This window comes from Hypanus sabinus, chromosome 3, assembly GCF_030144855.1.
Source record: "Hypanus sabinus isolate sHypSab1 chromosome 3, sHypSab1.hap1, whole genome shotgun sequence".
Taxonomy (NCBI): Eukaryota; Metazoa; Chordata; class Chondrichthyes; order Myliobatiformes; family Dasyatidae; genus Hypanus; species Hypanus sabinus.
The window spans coordinates 174,132,559-174,151,630 of record NC_082708.1 but is presented as its reverse complement, the minus strand read 5'-3'; the positions used below and the strand labels follow the sequence as shown (position 1 = coordinate 174,151,630).

Here is a 19,072-nt window from a genome sequence, read left to right as displayed (position 1 = left end):
CCGAAGGCTGCTCCCCCAGACGAGAACGAGCTGAGCGAGCCTGAGGCGACCCAGGGGGTTACATAAGATAGTACAGATATTATTGGACACCAACTAGGCTCTACAAAATCGGGATTGTTGATAATAATTTATGCTGGAAATGTAAAAATGAGGTGGGCACATATTTTCACATGATTTGGGAGTGTTCCATGGATTGTCCATTTTTGGTGTAAAGTTCTTGATTTGTTGGGGAATTGGTCGGGTCCTACACTGCTCTTGCGCCCATGGCTTTGCCTCCTGGGTGATAGGACAATGATACCTAATGTAAACAATGACAAATTTACTATTTTAGAGGTGGGTCTCATCACAGCTGCAAGAATTATATTGCAAAACTGGAAAAAAACCAGCTGTCCCACTGTGAGGGAATGGACTGAGGAAATGGATAAGATTTCTTCATATGAACACATGTTGGGAAGAATTAACAGTGAGGGAAAAGTGCAAGACGCATGGGATCAATTTTGGTTGTATGTTAATTTAAACTTAAATTATAAGTTTTTTTTCTGTTTCTTATGTTTTCCTGTCATGGGATGGCTGTATAAATATGCTGTACTGTATCTGCTCTATGATATACTGTGCTGCTTTATAAAATAAGAATAAATAATAATAAAAATTTGAATTACAGAAAAAAACAAAAGACATGGAAAGCTGCTAAACACATGCATCTTGTTCTGACTGCACTGCTGATGTTACACAGTGTCTTCACGTTACAGCAGGCACTTCAAGGCACTGGAAAGGTACTACCAATGTTGTTCATGCCAAATAATCCAAAAAAACTGGAGAGATTTGTAGACTTAGCTAGGTCCATCATGGGCACCAGCCTCCCCACCATCGAAGACATCTTTAAAAGGCAATGTTTCAAAAAGGTAGCAACCATTGTGAAGAATCCTTACCATCCAGGATTTGCATTCATCTCATTACTACCATCAGGGAGGAGGTACAGGAGCCTGAAGAAGCACACTCAATGTTTTAGGAACAGCTTCTTCCCCATCATCATATATCTTAATGGTCAATTAATCCACAAACACCACCTCGCTATTTCTCCTATGCAATATTTATCTGTTTATTGCTGTTGTTTCCTGTCATAATTTTTAGGTCAAACATGAGGAAATCTGCAGTTGCTGGAAATTCAAATAGCACACACAAAATGCTGGAGGAACACAACAGGCCAGGTAGCATCTATAAGAAGCACTGTCAACGTTTTGGGGTGAGACCCTTCATCAGGACTAATTGAAGGTAAATGTACTAAGAGATTTGAAAGTAGTGGGGGGGAGGGGGAAATGTGAAATGATAGGAGAAGACCGGAGGGGGTGGGATGAAGCTAAGAGCTGGAAAGGTGATTGGCGAAAGGGATACAGAGCTGGAGAAGGGAAAGGATCATGGGACAGGAGGCCTCAGAAGAAAGAAAGGGGGAGGGGGGAAGCACCAGAGGGAGATGGAGAACAGGCAGAGTGATGGGCAGAGAGAGAAAAAAACAAACAACTAAATATATCAGGGATGGGGTAAGAAGGGGAGGAGGGGCATTAATGGAAGTTAGTGAAGTCAATGTTCATGCCATCAGGTTGGAGGCTGATTCCACATCCCATTCCCATTCTGATATGTCTATCCATGGCCTCCTCTACTATCAAAATGAAACCACACTCAGGTTGGAGGAACAACATTTTATTTACCAGCTGGGTAGCCTCCAACCTTTTCCTTCTCCTGAGGCCTCCCATCCCATGATCCTTTCCCTTCTCCAGCTCTGTATCACTTTCGCCAATCACCTTTCCAGCTCTTAGCTTCATCCCACCCCCTCCGGTCTTCTCCTAACATTTCGCATTTCCCCCTCCCCCCATTACTTTCAAATCTCTTAGCAGCTCTCCTTTCAGTTAGTCCTGACGAAGGGTCTCGGCCCGAAACATCGACAGTGCTTCTCCTTATAATTTTTAGGTATTGCACTGTATTGCTAGCAGTTTGCCACTAATGTCTTCTCCTAGGCTGACACTCCCATCACTGAGACCCTAGTTTACACTCAGTTGGCCTAGTCACATCATTTGCATGCCTGACGACAGACTCACAAAACAAACACCCTACTCTGAACACTGTCATAGTAAATTTTTAACAGGTGCTCAAACTCTCCTTGAATAAATGCAACAGGCATGACCCATGATCACTCAAATTGGAAAAGGCACATTTGGGATGGCGTTTTGAACCTGGACTCCATGCATTAGCAGCACACAAAAGTCTTGCATACTGTATACTATGGAAGGAGCCATCTCACAAAGCGGCCAACCTTCCATTCTCTCAGGTATCATCTGCCCCTTGTGCAGAAGAGCTTCCACATCGTCATCATTATTCATCTGAAAACCTAGAAAACCAATGTTGGAGAAAGCCATCCTTGATCTTGTTGGATTAGGGCGTAGAATCCTTATTTTTCTTGTAGTTTCTTTGTGGTTTAACTTTCCCAAGCTTCCTTGTATTTCTATATAAAATCTATTATACATGTAATTGTTCAGTGAAATTTCCCATGCCTTTCTTTTCCCCAACAAAAATGCATCACCTCATTTGCCATGCATTTGTCTATTCTACCATGATCACAATAGATTATGCAGTTGTTGGAAGTCTTGAGGAACATACACAAGATGCTGGAGGAACTCAGCAAGTCTGGCAGCATCCATGGAGGTGAATAAGCAGTCAACGCTTCTGCTTCTGCAATTGTGGTGGTATGCCCAAATCTAGGTCGTTAATATAAATTAAAAGGCCCAACACCAAAGCCTGGAAAATTCCAGAAGTCACCAGTCTCCAGTGCAAAGACAAGCATTCATCATGATCCTTGGATACCTGTAACCCAACCAACCTATAAAATCAGCGATACACATGTAATTGTTCAGTGAATTTTCCAGCAATTATGGTACAGTTGCTTCTATGTTTTTCTAGAATCTTTTGAGTTTGCTTTAGCAGATGTCACTCTACTTGAATTTGGTTATTTTGTAGGTTATTGTTATCTCTGGAAGTCTTGTTATCTCTAGTCTGAGAACAAGACAACTATTACAGCTTTTCCCTTTGTTCATTCTTCGTCTTTGTAACACTTAATAGCTACCACCAAGTGTTATGCCTCATTGTTAATGTGCAAGAACTTTTAGATTATAAAAGCAACAGGATCCAACAATCTCGAGGGATTGCAGAAGGAGAAAAAGAAAAACGGATTCCAGCAATATAATAAATAACTTAAAAATATTTTCCTCTTCCTCCTTTCATAAAAAAAAGTTGACATAACCTTCCACTCAGTCTTCTGGATGTTTCAATATTTTCCACGCTGTGTGACTCCATGACTCTCTGTGGCTCTAATCTTTGGAAACTCTGCGATTTCACGCTGACCTAACTGCTACCTCAGCAACCCTCATTTGCAGTACAGACCATCAAGCTCATAGAATGGTCTGGTTTTAATCACATTACTTTCTTCTGCATTTTCTATTTAGTATGTCAATTATTTGAAGTTTCTCATCATCATTTTAAAGCTTTGTTTCCTCTCCACTTCACCAGCATACTGAATTAAGGTATGATCAAATTATTTGTGTAATGCCTCAGACATTTCTTGATTCCTTTCAACTATTTCTCCCACCATTCATTCCATGGATTCCCATTTATTTCTGGAACACCCTCATTGGTGCAAACTTCTTACAGTTATACCTTATGGCATACTGTAGCGTTAAGACAAGAATCGTTAGGATGGGAAACAGCTTCTTCCCCCAGGCTGTGCGACTACAGAACTCCCTGCCACCATCATCATGTATGAAGCTCCAGTAATATTATAATGCTTACTTCTTAACTTGTTAAGATCTCTACTGCTATGCTGTGAGGTATGTTATTTTCACAAACGAGAAAATCTGCAAATGATGATTTTCACAAATGAAACACAAAATGCTGCTAAAACACTGCTTTTACAGAAAATAATATACCTGCAACACAAAGCTGGAGGAACTCAGCAGGCCGGGCAGCAACAAGGGAAAAAACTCAGCAGTTTTCTGTGAAAGCAGTGTGTCCTGATGAAAAGAATGTTTTGGCTTTGGCGAAAGATAAGGAGCTATGTTGCCCAATTCAGGAATGTTGTGTCAGCCAATCAAAATTGCGGAATGTGAGAGAAGGTTCTAGAGAGCTGGGGGGAAGAGTTTTCTAAAGGACAGTAGTCTGGTTTGGGGTCTTTTGGCACAAAGTGCAGACAGAAAAGAATTAGAGAAGATGCCTGAAGGATCACATCCGAAGGGGGGAGGGGGGAGAGCGCGATCGCAAGGGGAGCTTTGCAAGACGGAGGATTCCAAGAAGGGAATTTCTACCTGAACTTGGCCAAGACAGTTCAGAGCCACGAGTAAAGTGGCGTACCCAGTTAATACAGGAATGAGTTCTAGTGTCGATCTGCACATTTAGTCTTGTTTAATTGTAATAAGCCCTTATATTTTTTTTTCTTTCTCTGTAACTGTTAGATAAAGTTCAAAATCTGTAAATTTAGTTTCTTTATTATTTTGTGCTGGTGTATGATCTGTCATTTCTAGGCTGCCAATAACTGTGTAGAGGCAGAATTTACACAGCATTCACTCAAATCGAGGTTCTTTTAAGTGGAACATCAAGTTAAACCCTAAATCATATCAATCCTAGATGTGTATAGTTTATGAAAGGTGGCCTTCCCACTGCTGAGTCATGTGGCTGCCAGCAGAGTTAGCTAACGAGCCAAGGTGGTGTACGAGCCCCTGTGAGAGGGGTGCTCTTGCATCATATATGCACCTATTATTTGTTCATTTATTTGTGGTAATATTACTTTATGTGTTATGTGTGAATTACATGTACTGTGTTGTGCACTTTGGTTCAGAGCAATGTTGTTTCATTTGGTAGTATATATACATGGTTAAATGACAATAAACTTGAACTTGAAACGTCATTTGTTCTAATATTCTGAATTCTCCTTCTCTGTTTTTATTGTCACTTCCTAAAACATTCTTATTCTCAGGCTTACTATTTTGTCAGCAACATTATGATTTTCCGGTTTTAATCCAATCCTGTCCTTGTCAATTTAAGTCACCAACCGACCATACTGTGAAACCTTTTTATCCCCGTTCTGCACCAGCAGCACCCTGCGTAGTGTCAAACTTCACAACATGAATTACTTTCAGAGGGTAATGTTCACTGATGTTTCTTCTTCTGTAACTCCAGGAAAAATTTACTAGGGTTATATTCTTGTGTTAACATTTTTTAATATAGACTGGATTTTATTTAAAAATATAGACTGCCACTGGATCAATCACAAGATGTCAAAATCGAGCAGAGAGCATTAAAATAAATCAATCGTTTTTCAGCATTCACAATCAGACTGGGAGATGGAGTAGGAGGGGAATTGGAGTGTGGACGAGTAAACCTGGTCTGTCACAGTGAATAAAAAAAAGTGTTAAAATGAAACCGGCCATGTACAAGCAAATCACAGTCAATCAGATCCAATCAAGAGAAGTAAGAGGTCTATAAATATCCTGAGGAATAAATGAGATTGCTATCACTAGAAGAGGCTATGAGATAGAAAATTATCATGTAACTATAGTAAGCCAAGGATTCTAATGTAACACACAACTATTCTTTTCTATGATGCAAATAAGGAACTTGCAATGTTGGTCTTCTTCTCATTACATCATTTTTGATGCTGTAATCAATAATCAATGCACAAAACTGTAAAATATTGGGCTGAAATTGCTTCTGTTGATCAGCTTAGCAAAAAGTCTCCAAGTTCAAAAAGTAATTTACTTTGCCATACACAGAAAAGCTGGAGGAACTCAGCAGGTCAGGCAGCATCCATGGAAAAGAGTAAACAGTCAAAGTTTCAGGCCAAAACTTTCATCAGGACAAACATTAGGACAAGGAATATTAGGATGGGAAACAGCTTCCTTCCCCAGGCCATGAGACTACTGAACTCCCTGCCACCATCATCACGTATGAAGCTCTCGAAATGTCGACTGTTTACTCTTTTCCTTAGATACTGCCTGGCCTGCTGAGTCTCTCTAGCGTTTTGTGTGTTTGGCTTTGGATTTCCACCATCTGCAGACTTCCTCTTGTTTGTGATTTACTTTGCCATTTTCTTCATGAAAATCAGCAACATAAGGATTTGCACACCAGTAAACTCAAGGTCTTTGTTAAACTGGAGTAGTGGTCATTTAAGTAGTTGCAATCTTCCAAAATAGTAACTAATGAAGAATTAATTCTATAGGCCAATGGACATTTGTTTGAAAAGCATACAGGGAAAATGTGCCAAAATTTCTCTTCAATCAAAGAATTCAGTGTCCTAATCTGAAGAACTAATTATGAAAAGTAGTAATCATGACATTAAACGTAGCAGGCTTGTTCTGACCCACTGTCTGCACATGGTGCCTGTGTCATCCTCTTGCCCACTGTGGCTCCTAAAAGTTGCTGGAAGGCTCCACTCTTGTTGGATGGAGCAAGTTCGTGACAAATGAGCTTCAGGTGGCAGAACCTGAAGCCCCATCCCCAGCTTGCTGCTGTTCTTTGACAACTTTCCACTGGTAAAGGCATCTCTCATTGTAAATGCTTCTGATATTCAAAGTGTTTAAAGACATTTGGACAGGTCATAATAATGAAAATTATTTCGTAAATAACAAAATGAGAGAAGTTTAATATGCATTTTGTTACCATTAAGATAGAAGATAGTCAGTGAAACATAGAAAACGAATAACTTCACTGAACTTAACTATTCAAAGATCTTCAGTAACCTCATGCAATTGAATGGATTTGCTGCTTACTTCCTAATCAAGGCCACTATGAAACAGAGAGGCAGCTGTTAGACTGAACTGCACTGAGGCCTCAGTCTCGTAAATCTGGAGTTGCTGTAGAAATACAATAAGTAACGAGTACAGTAGCAGGGCAGAACTCTGACCTCCACTGTGCATCCATCTTCCATGCCTCAGAACCTCCAGAGGTTAGTCAGGACCCAAGGAGCCAACTTGCCCCACAAAGGAGATAAACTGAAATAACTGAACCTCAAATATATCCACAAGAGAAGATATAGTAGTTTCTGTAGTTTCATCTATGCTAATAGGCATAGACGAGCAGCATGGTCCTTTAAATGGAGCACAATGCAGGTCTCATGCCAGAAGAGCCAAACAGAAGCGTTCAATGTTTAAAGTTGCTGTTGGCATTCACCTCAGATAAATGTTGGCCCCAGCTGTATCTAGGTTTGAGGAGAAAACGTGTGTATACAGCTGAACTTCGGTTCTGTGTGAACTGCATACAGATGTATTTGGCTGCATTCTGCTCGTCTGCCACAGTATGCTCAAACAGACACTGAGAAAGCAAATGGTCTGGTAAAAGAAATGATTTCCGGCTTTATTTGAAGCTGGAGTTTTATGCTTATCACTGAATGCTCCCAAGCAATCTATCACATAGCTTTGAGGAGTGAAAGATTCATTTTGCACCTCAGCCTCATCAAATAGAACATATTTTTCCTTCCAACTGCAACAGACTTTTGGCCTCTGACTCGGATTGCCAAATATAGTACCAACTAGTGCAAACGGGAACGTTGTGAACCTTACTCGCCTTTTCTCTATAAGTGTCGAAACTTACTCCGTATTGGTTCCTTTGCAATGCAGTTCGCCTTGCTTGGTACAGTTGACTCCAGAGACAAAATCCAAGCTTACGTTTCAGTTAGCACTGAAGGAGTGCTGCATTATTAAAGAAGCAATTTTTGGATGACAGTGATATGAAATCTTGACTGCTCATTCTGGTGAAAGCAGAAGATACTGTGATTAAAAAGAAGAGAGGACAATTCTCCCCATTGAACTCTCACCAACGGTTTGGTTATTTATGAAATTGTTTATGGGACCTTGATCTTGATATGAGATACTGTCACATCTCTCTGCAGCGGAAGTGACACCACAAAAGCAGCTGGTTTCCCAAGGTCTGTTTTCATAGAACTTTCGGGTTTGAGCAATTCTCTAATTTGAATAGGTGCAAGTGTATTGGTCTCTGTACTTCCTGACATCTGAAATATACAGAGGTCTTTGCACTCAGTGACCACTTTATTAGGTACATCTGTACACCTGTTCATTAATGCAAATAAATATCTAATCAGCCAATCAGCGCATAAAAGCGTGTTCAAAAGGCTCAGTTGCTGTTCAGACCAAACATCAGAATGTGGAAGAAATGTGATGTAAGTGACTTTGATTATGGAATGATTGCTGGTGCCAGACAGGGTGGGTTCAGAATCTCAGAAACTGCTGACCACCTAGGATTTTTACTCACAAAAGTCTCTAGAGCTTACAAAGAATGGTGCGAGAAACATAAAAAAAGGCGGCAGTCAGTGGCAGTTCTGTAGGCAAAAACTTGTTGTTAATGAGAAGAGTTAGAAGAGAATGCCCAGTCTGGTTGAAGCTCACAGAGACGTGACAGTAACTGAAATGACCAAACATTACGACAGTGGTGTGCAGAAAAGCCTTTATTAATGCACAACACATCAAGCTTTAAAGTAGATGGGCTACAGCATCTGAAGAGCACAAACATACTGTACCCTCAATGGCCACTGTATTTGGTGCAGGATGCACTGGATAAAGTGGGTGCAAAGTGTACAACAGCATACAATTCAGTCTCACCCATTTAGCACAAGCAAATTTCACCCCTGAAAATCCTTACAATGTAGCACACTGTACCTTTCACCCTCCAATTAGTGCGCTGCACCGTATTTGCCAATGCGGAGCGGAGAGCAAGCTTGTAAATCCAGTGGGAGCAAAGGATGTTGGGTATGGCAAGGGTGGAGCACCGTGAGAGGGGTGTGGGACAGGTAGCAGACATGGAGTGCCAGAGGGGCGGGGTGGCACAGGTGCAGACACTCGGCAATTTCATTTGATTTCAAACAAGTGTTTATTGATTATTACAGAATATCTGGTCTTTCATCACTCACTTGTAATGAAATTTGTTTCTTTTGCAACAGCAGCAGTGCAGTGCAATACATAAAAATTACTACAGTACTGTTCAAAAATTTTGGGCACCCTAGCTATATTCTATATTTTATATAAACAAACAAATAAATATATATATATAAATAAATGTGTGTGTGTGTGTGTGCCTAAGACTTTTGCATAGTACCGTACGTCTGAAAGACATTCTAGTTTTGCCTCACATCCCATAAACCCATAAAAATGTAAGCCCTTTTTGAATTTACATTGTGTAAAGTATATAGAAGGAAGCTGATTCCTTTCTTTCACAACCAGCTGGAAAAAGAGATCTTGATACCATGTCAGTTTTGGCTTTGAATCCTGATGCCAAAAGGTTAATGTAAATATTGGAAATCACATTGAAATTTAGTGCCATTATCAGATTATTGTAAATGCAGCTTTGTCCTTCAGAGGCTTTGAACAAGGTAGTTGTAAGCTTTGGTGATGCTACGAATGCAGCAGGGCTCTCCCTCTGATTCTGTAGCAGCATATCTCACCTGACTATAAATAACACCTCTTTGTTGCTAGAATGATTTAAATAATGTTGCTTACATTTTGTCACATATGAGCTATTGCGGCTCGAGGACATCCGTCACTGGAAGGAAAGAAAAAATCCCTATGGTAGCAAAGTGGAATGAAGTACAAGAGAACCTCAGATTCCTTAAGCTAATATTCTTCTTACAGACATTAATGAGGTCACAGTGATCATTAAGTATATGTATTTTATCTGTCATAAATCTACATGAATATATATAAGAAGCATCATTGCTAATGAAGCATACACGGAAGAAAATACTATTAAGAAAGGGTATATTCAAAAACACAAGGTTGCAGAGCATGTGAAAAGTGGCAGAGCGATTCTTTCTACCTTCAGGAAATAGTCTTTAACTACTTACCCCTGACACAATCAGCTCCCCTCCCAGGTTTTGGACTTCTGCCTTCACTTTGCTGCAGATATTAAGTTGGTGGCAGTAGAGTGCTATACGCTGCAAGTAGGCCAACAGATCCTGCTTACAAGCTGAATCAGGACACTGCAAGAAATAAAGCACAGTTTCACATTAGTTTCACTCCATTTTTGTGATTGTTTCCATTTGAAACATTAATTTAGCTGTCAATTAGCAGCTCTCGACTTATTGGGTTTCTTTTTTCTTGGCTGTGTTTTGATTCCAAATCATGATAAAAGTCTGGTTTTTTTTCATTATTACTCAAAGGAGTCTGAGAGGCATAGACATTTATGCCCACCATCTTCCCATTTACCCCAATCCTACATTAACTTTTTTAAACATTTCCCCACATTCTCAGCAACTTCCTCTAGATTCTACCACCCACTTACACAGTACTGCAAGTTTACAACGGCCAATTAATCCACCAATGTGTGCAACTTTGGGGATGTGGGCAGAAACTCATACAGTCATAGAGAGAACGTGGAAACTCCATACAAATAGGAGTCACTATGAAAGCTGGGTCTTTTGTACTAAGTGGCTGTGTCTCTACTAGCTATGGTACTGGGCTGCCCTCTCCAAACCTCTTTCTACATTAGAGAATACAGCACAAAAGACTCAACTGCATTCAAGACAAATGATATTTGACATTTCAACACAAGGGAGTCAAGTTATATCAGAATCAGAATCCGGTTTAAAGTCAGCAGCATATGTCGTGAAATTTGTTAACTTTGTGGTAGCAGTGGTAGAAGGGAATTTAAAGGGATTGTACACTAAATGATAATACAGAAAAACTGAATTGCAGTAAAAAAATGTTCATGGGTTCACTGTCCATTTAGAAAGCAGATGGCAGAGGGGAATAAGTTCTTTCTGAATCATTGAGTGTGTACCTCTTTGTTGATGGTAACAATGAGCATTGGGCATGTCCAGGGTGGTAGGGATCCTTAATGGTGGGTGCCTCCTTTTTGAGGGATCGCTCCTTGAAGATATCTTTACTACCGAGTATCGGTATGGATATATGGAGACAAGGCAAGAAATTGAAGTATAATCCATGTCCTGTGCTATTCTTTAATATAAGGAAACTGCAAACTTCCAACTGAATTTGTCATTCCCCTAATGCTGGCATTTATTTGGCAGGATGCATTCCTCCAAGATTTCCTTTCAAAACAATAATTTCTTGATTAACGTGAAGCTTCACACAAAGCTATTTAGTTGGAACTGAATGAATAAGTAACAGCAACATGGTGTTAACCTCAAAAGGATATCACAACCTTACTAAATTATTGCAAAGTAAACAGTACATTCTTCATATGCAAATGTACTGGGAAAGGGCTCATTCTGCCAAACGATGCTTTTTTTTTGACAATGAAGAAATGTTCTATTTTTAAGAGAAGGGAATTTAAAGTTCTTGGAGATGGCATTGATCAACTACCATCTTTTTGACTCTACATTTACCTCAATAGTATATTGATTAACAAAAGAAAATTGTAGATGGAGGCAATTGCAACAAAAAATAATATCTCCTGAAAACAAATTTCATACTTGCTAGTAAATAATCAATTGTAAAGTCTTCAATCGATACAGGCACTGGAATTTCCAAAATTAAGGTTGGGACAACTTGTTCACAATATTAGTAAAACTGATTATTTCTTTCTTTCTCTCTTGTCTGTACATTCCATTCCATTTCTTTTTCACTCATTGATTTTCCTGTATATTTCTGCTTGATACTGTCTCCACCAATTTCCATCAAAGTTTCCTCCATTTCTATTTTTAAATGTTTTTCTTCTTACTGAACTCTCTTTTACCATTTCTATCTATCCACAATGATAGCCCTTTTCTCCATTGTATTTCTCTTTTCTGCCTGCTGTCTTATGTTTCAGCTGCCATTGTAATAGCGTTGGAGTGGCTGTGTAGGGGCAACCATAACAAAGTGACATTCCACTAACTGCACTGCTGGGCACAATGCAAGGGAATTTTTCAATCACACAGGAGGTCAGACACCAAAAGAACACCAATAATCACGCAGAAAGCAAAAAAAAACTGACAAAAGAATGGTACACTAGCCAAAGAATAGGTTAAAAAGTGATCACAATGCCAAATGGAATTGTGGTGTTAAGAAAGAGTAAGTTGACTTTATGCACTTTTGAGAATTTGTAATCAAGCAGAACAATCCATGACCCACACTTCTAAATGGAGGTCAGTCTTGCAGGGAAAACTATTTCCATGTAGAGTAGACATTTTCACTAAGATCTCTTGAATGGACAAAGGGTTGCATTTTTACATATAATGTCTGAAATGCTTGGAATGTGGGGAAGAAAGATACACAGGTATGTATCAATAAAGGGTTGAAATCCATAGATGAGGAAATGTTATTCAGTGTTGATGCACTAAAATTGGGAGTTGATGGAGGATAGTTCAGGATATCTGCCAAGCCTGTGAGTGACAGAAAAACATTCACGGGAAAAAATTGCCACATTCCCCTGAGTCAGGATCTCCTCAGTTGCATCTGTCACAACCGAAGCTGTGCTGGCTGCTGCACTTCATTCATCTTAGTTTCTCTCTCCACAGGGTCTAATCAGCCCCAGTCCACACAGCCTATAAGTGTCTGATGGCGTATTTCTGGGAACTGGCAGCTGGAGCCTCCAATGTGTGAGTAAATTCAAAGTCAGCATTTTAAAGATACACAGAGATTGGGTAGGTTCCACATAAAGCTCCTTAATATCTGGGCATGAATTATTTTTCATCAAGGCAATGCCAAGTACAAGTTCAAGTTTATTGTCATTCAACTGTACGTATGTACAGCTAAACAAAACAACGTTTCTCTGGGACCAAGGTGCAAAACACATACAGCACATAAAATGATATAGACACTGTAATATTAACAATATACTGTGCCTATTGAAAATTTCAAGTTATAAGTAACTGATTGATTGCCTCAAGATAATGACCATCATTTTCAGTTGTCAGATAATGGCTCAATTTACAAATACATTTATAATAGTTTAACGTAATACACACAAAATGCTGGAGGAACTCATAAGGTCAGGAGGCATTTACGGAAAAGAGTAAACTGTTGATGTTTTGGGCCAAAACCTTTCCTCAGGAAGGAAAAAATGATTAAGCTAGAATAAGAAGACTGGGGTGGGGGGGGGGGGGGGAGACGAAGAAGTACAAGGTAGCAGGTAAAAGGTGAACCTGGGAGAGGGGAAGGAGTGAAGTCAATAGGTGATTGGTGAAAAAGATAAAAGACTGGAAAAGAGGGAATCTGACAGGAGAGGACTAAAGGCCATGGAAGAAAGGGAAGAGGGAGGAGCACTACAGGGCAGGTAGGAGACAAGGTGAGAGAGGGAAATGGAAATAGCGAATGGTGAAGGTGGGGCGGGGGGGGGGGGTGGGTTGGTATTGTCGGAAGTTTGAGAAATCGTCATTCATGCCATCAGGTTAGAGGCTACCCAGATGGAATATAAGGTGTGGCTCCTCAAATTTGAGTGTGGCCTCATCGCAGCAGAAGAGAAGGCCATGTACTGACCTGTCGGAATGGGAATGGGAAGTAGAATTAAAATGGGTGGCCAATGGCAGATCCCATTTTTTCTGGCAGATGAAGCAGTAGGTGCTTGGCGAAGTGGTCTCCCAATCTACATTGTATCTCAACAATACACAGCAGTACCAAACACAGTATATGACCCCAAAAGACTCAAAGGAGAATTGTCACCTCACCTAGAAGGATTGTTTCGGGCCTTGAATGGTAGTGAGGGATGAGGTGTAGGGGCAGGTGTGGCACTTGTTCTGCTTGCAATGATGAGTGCCAGGAGGGAGATCAGTAGGGAGGGACAATGGACAAGGGAATCGCATAGGGAATGATCTTTCTTGAAAGCAGAAGGTGAAGGGGAATGAAGAATGTGCTTGGTGGTGGGATCCCGTTAAAGATGGCAGAAGTTATAGAGAATAATGGTGGGGTGGTAGGTGAGGATAAGAGGAACCCTATCCCTGGTGGGGTGGAGGATGAATGGGAAGAGGGCAGACATGGAAGGGATGCAGGTGAAGGCTGCGTTGATGGTGGAGGAAGGAAAGCTCCTTTCTTTGAAAGAGAAGGACATCTCAATGAAAAGCCTTATCCTGAGAGCAGATGCGGTGGAGACAGAGGAATTGAGAGAAGGGAATGACATTTTTACAAGTGACAGGGTGGGAAGAGGTATAACCATATAACAATTACAGCACAGAAACAGGCCATCTTGGCCCTTCTAGTCCATGCCAAACACTTACTCTCACCTTGTCCCACTGACCTGCACCCAGCCCATAACCCTCCTTTCCTTTCCTGTCCATATACCTATCCAATTTTTTATTTAAATGACAATATTGAACCTGCCTCTTCCACTTCTACTGGAAGCTTGTTCCACACAGCTACCAGTCTCTGAGTAAAGCAGTTCCCCCTAAATTTTTGCCCCCTAACTCTCATGTCCTCTCGTTTGAATCTCCCCTACTCTCAATGGAAAAAGCCTATCCACGTCAACTCTATCTATCCCACTCATAATTTTAAATATCTCTATCAAGTCCCCCCTCAACCTTCTACGCTCCAAAGAATACAGTCCTAATTTATTCAACCTTTCTCTGCAACTTGGGTGCTGAAACCCATGTAACATTCTAGTAAATCTCCTCTGTACTCTTATCTATTTTGTTGACATCTTTCCTATAATTCGCTGACCAGAACTGTACACAATACTCCAAATTTGGCCTCACCAATGCTTTGTATGATTTTAACATTACATCCCAACTCCTATACTCAATGCTCTGATTTATAAAGGCCAGCATACCAAAAGCTTTCTTCACAACCCTATCCACATGAGATTCCACCTTCAGGGAACTATGCACCATTATTCCTAGATCACTCTATTCTACTGCATTCCTCAATGCCCTACCATTTACCATGCATGTCCTATTTTGATTAGTCCTACCAAAATGTAGCACCTCACACTTATCAGCATTAAACTCCATCTGCCATCTTTCAGCCCACTCTTCTAACTGGCCTAAATCTCTCTGCAAGCTTTGAAAACCTACTTCATTATCCACAACACCACCTATCTTAGTATAATCTGCATACTTACTAATCCAATTTACTACCCCATCATCCAGATCATTAATGTATATGACAAACAACATTGGACCAGGTACAGATCCCTGAGGCACACCACTAGTCACCGGCCTCCAACTTGACAGTTACCCACCACTACTCTCTGGCATCTCCCATTTAGCCACTTTTAAATCCATTTTACTACTTCAATATTAATACCTACCAATTGAACCTTCCTAACTAACCTTCCATGTGGAACCTTGTCAAAGGCCTTACTGAAGTCCATATAGACAACATCCACTGCTTTACCCTCGTCAACTTTCCTAGTAACCTCTTCAAAAAATTCAATAAGACTTGTCAAACATGACCTTCCACGCACAAATTCATGTTGACTGTTCCTAATCAGACCCTCTCTATCCAGATAATTATATATACCATCTCTAAGAATACTTTCCATTAATTTACCCACCATTGACGTCAAACTTACAGGCCGTTAATTGCTAGGTTTACTCTTAGAACCTTTTTTAAACAATGGAACCCCATGAGCAATATGCCAATCCTCCGGCACCATCCCATTTCTAATCACATTTGAAATATTTCTGTCAGAGCCCCTGCTATTTCTACACTAACCTCCCTCAAGGTCCTAGGGAATATCCTGTCAGGACCCAGAGATTTATCTACTTTTATATTCCTTAAAAGCGCCAGTACTTCCTCTTCTTTACTCATCATAGTTTCCATAACTTCCCTACTTGCTTCCCTTACCTTACACAATTCAATATCCTTCTCCTTAGTGAATACCGAAGTAAAGAAATTGTTCAAAATCTCCCCCATCTCTTTTGGCTCCACACATAGCTGTTCACTCTGATTCTCTAAGGGACCAATTTTATCCCTCACTATCCTTTTGCTATTAATATAACTGTAGAAACCCTTTGGATTTATTTTCACCTTACTTGCCAAAGCAACCTCATATCTTCTTTTAGCTTTTCTAAGTTCTTTCTTAAGATTCTTCTTACATTCCTTACGTTTCTCGAGCACCTCATTTACTCCATGCTGCCTATATTTATTGTAGATCTCTCTCTTTTTCTGAACCAAGTTTCCAATATCCCTTGAAAACCATGGCTCTCTCAAACTTTTAACCTTTCCTTTCAACCTAACAGGAAGATAAAGATTCTGTACCCTCAAAATTTCACCTTTAAATGACCTCCATTTCTCTATTACAACCTTCCCATAAAACAAATTGTCCCAATCCACTTCTTCTAAATCCTTTTGCATCTCCTCAAAGTTAGCCTTTCTCCAATCAAAAATCTCAACCCTGGGTCCAATCGTATCCTTCTCCATTATTATATTGGAACTATATATATAGTCCAGGTAGTTCTGAGAATCATTGGGTTTATAAAAGACATCACCAGATAATCTGTCTCCAGAGATAGAGACAGAAAGAATGAGAAAGGGGAGGGAGGTGTCAGAAAGGAACTAGATAAATTTGAGGGCAGGGTGGAAGTTGGAAGCAAAGATGATGAATTTGATGAGCTCAGCATGGGTGCAGGAAGCAGCAGCATTGCAGTTGCCCATATAGAGTAGGAAAAGTTGTGGAGGGATACCAGCGTCGGCTTGAAACTTAGACTGTTCCATGTTGCTGACAAAAAGGCAGGCACAGCTGGAAATCATGCAAGTGGCCACACCTTTGGTTTGAAGAAAGTGGAAGGAACCAAAATTAAGAGTGAGGACAAGTGAGGAGAAGAGTGGTGGTGGGGGAGGAGGATCTGTTTATAATCAAATAATGGCTTTCTCCTCACAATATATGCTAACTCTGATGATCATACAATTAAGATTTTGCCTGATATGTGAACATAGAACATTACAGCACAGTAACAGGTCCTTTAGTTTACAATATTACACTAACCTTTTAATCTTCTCTAATTTCAATCTCACCCTTACTCCTACATAGCCCTCCATTTTTCTATGTGCCTCCATGTGCCTCTAATGTATTTGTTAGTATTGAATGGCTATGCAATTGTTCAATCCTTTTCAAAACCAACTTGTTTTACTTGATTTTTTTATTTTATTGTTACATAAGACAAGGATTTCTTTTCTTCATTTGATAAAATCATAAGCAGCTCTGAAAGATCAAGGGCTCAGGCAGTGTCAATGTGTGGGAGAGGAGAGGGTAACACTTGCTGTGAGGAAATCCTGTTGGCATTTCAAATCGTTCAGTTCATGATGAAAAAGTCACACACTCAAAAAACCCAGCTGAATACTTCTTCAAAAAATATCCAAGTTGATCCGACAAATGATGGGAGTCAAGGAAATGTTAAATAACTTTAATTATTTTTCTCTCTGAAACAAACCCTTTTCACCTGTCAGTAGGAAATTAGCAAAATTCAGTCGAAATTGAAAGCCAGCTCCATGACTCACGGCTGCAATCTGTCCTAGTTCAATCTGTGAATCCCAGTTCCTAGTTCCCTGAGGCAAGTTGCAAAATGATGTCCACTAACACTTCTCAAGAAGGTGAAAGCCAGTTCTTATCAACTACTTAAGGGCATGAAAGCACATTCAGTGGTTGCAACAAGTAGACTTGGATAATGAAAGCCACAATTTATTGTCTAAATTATTTTGATGATAATGATGTTGATATCATGAAGGACGAAGTGTTCGAGCTCTCATGTTGAGGTGGATAAGCTCCCAGGACCTAATAGATGTATCCCAAGTTGTTGAGAGGGGCGAGAAGGAAGATTGCTGGACCTTTGACAGAAATTTTTGTATCCTCTTTAGCCAAAGTTGAGGTCCCAGATGACTAGTGAAAAGCCAATGTTTCTTCTTTATACAAGTACAATAGAGACAAACAAGAAACAATAAACTGGTGATCCTTATTCAGTAGTAGGGAAATTATGGAGAAGACTATAAGGGATTGGATGGACAACATAGACTTACTAAGGATGACCAGCGTGGAGGAGGTAAAATCTTATAGACTTGATTGAGATTTTGAGGAGGTGAAGTGAGGGTAGTAGCTGTTGCATACATAGCCTTTGATAAAGCTTTCTGCAAGGTTCTATCTAATAGTCTAATCCAGAAGATTAAGGCTCATTGGACGTATGAAGATTTGTTAGATGGATTCAAAATTGGTTTGGGTGGAATGGTGCTTTTCTACTGGAGGTCTGTGAACAGTGATGCTCTTTCAAGGATGAGTGCTGGGACCTCTCGTTTATACAAATGTACATGATATACTGTATATGAATGATTCTGCATAAAATGTAGGTGAACTGACTAGTAAATTTGTAGATAACACTAAAATCCAAAGCTCCTTGAAAATGGCAACACACATAGATGTGATGGTAAGGAAGGCATAAGGAATACTTCATTGATTGGGGCAACGAGTATGAAAATCAGGAAGTCACGTTGGGGTGTATAAAACTATGGTGAGCCGCTGTGGAGTATTAGGTGCAATTCTGGTCAGCACATTTGTGGAAGTATGTGGAAGATTTGGAGAGGGTACAGAGGAGGTTTAGATGGCCAAAGGGCCTATCCCTTTACTGCTCTACATTTGATTTTCAGAAGACTATTCACAAAGCCAAGATCTTTTTAGAGAGGAGGAAGTCAAAGAAGTAATTTGACCAAGATATTTAGGATCACTGCGATAGAAAACTTTTTATACCAAACAGCATCTCTCATGTCCTCACACACCCTAAAGCAATCGACAGCTAATTTTTCTGTTTTCCTGAAGGAAATATGTAAACTATTTTGACATAATATGCAATGTAACTACAGTCACATTGTATTGAATAGCCCTGATGGAGGATTGGATATTGGCCAGGATTCCCTGCTCTTCTCCCAACTAATGTCATGAGAACTAATGTACTCACCAAAGGGAACAGATATGTTCATCTCCTAAGCTGACTGATGCCATAGATCAGTAGCCTGACACTACCTCTTCCGTAATAATATGCCAATCCAAATATTTGATCTTAAATCCAAGGTTTGATTTACAACTCACAACTTTCTGACTGTGGGCCAGGAATACTACCAACACATAATAGATAGAGACACAGGGTGGAGTGAATTCAGTTTCT

The 19,072-nt window shown here is 40.0% G+C and overlaps 1 protein-coding gene across 2 annotated transcripts in view; it reads right to left on the bottom strand.

Moving 5' to 3' along the window:
* The window catches only part of ctnna2 (catenin (cadherin-associated protein), alpha 2), a 1,188,004-nt gene that overhangs the window by 28,063 nt on the left and 1,140,869 nt on the right, over window positions 1-19,072 (bottom strand). For both annotated transcript variants that reach the window (XM_059963425.1, XM_059963427.1), the window contains one exon: window positions 9,893-10,027. In XM_059963425.1, coding sequence (XP_059819408.1) covers window positions 9,893-10,027 — 135 coding nt within the window. The remainder of the gene's footprint in view (window positions 1-9,892; window positions 10,028-19,072) is intronic.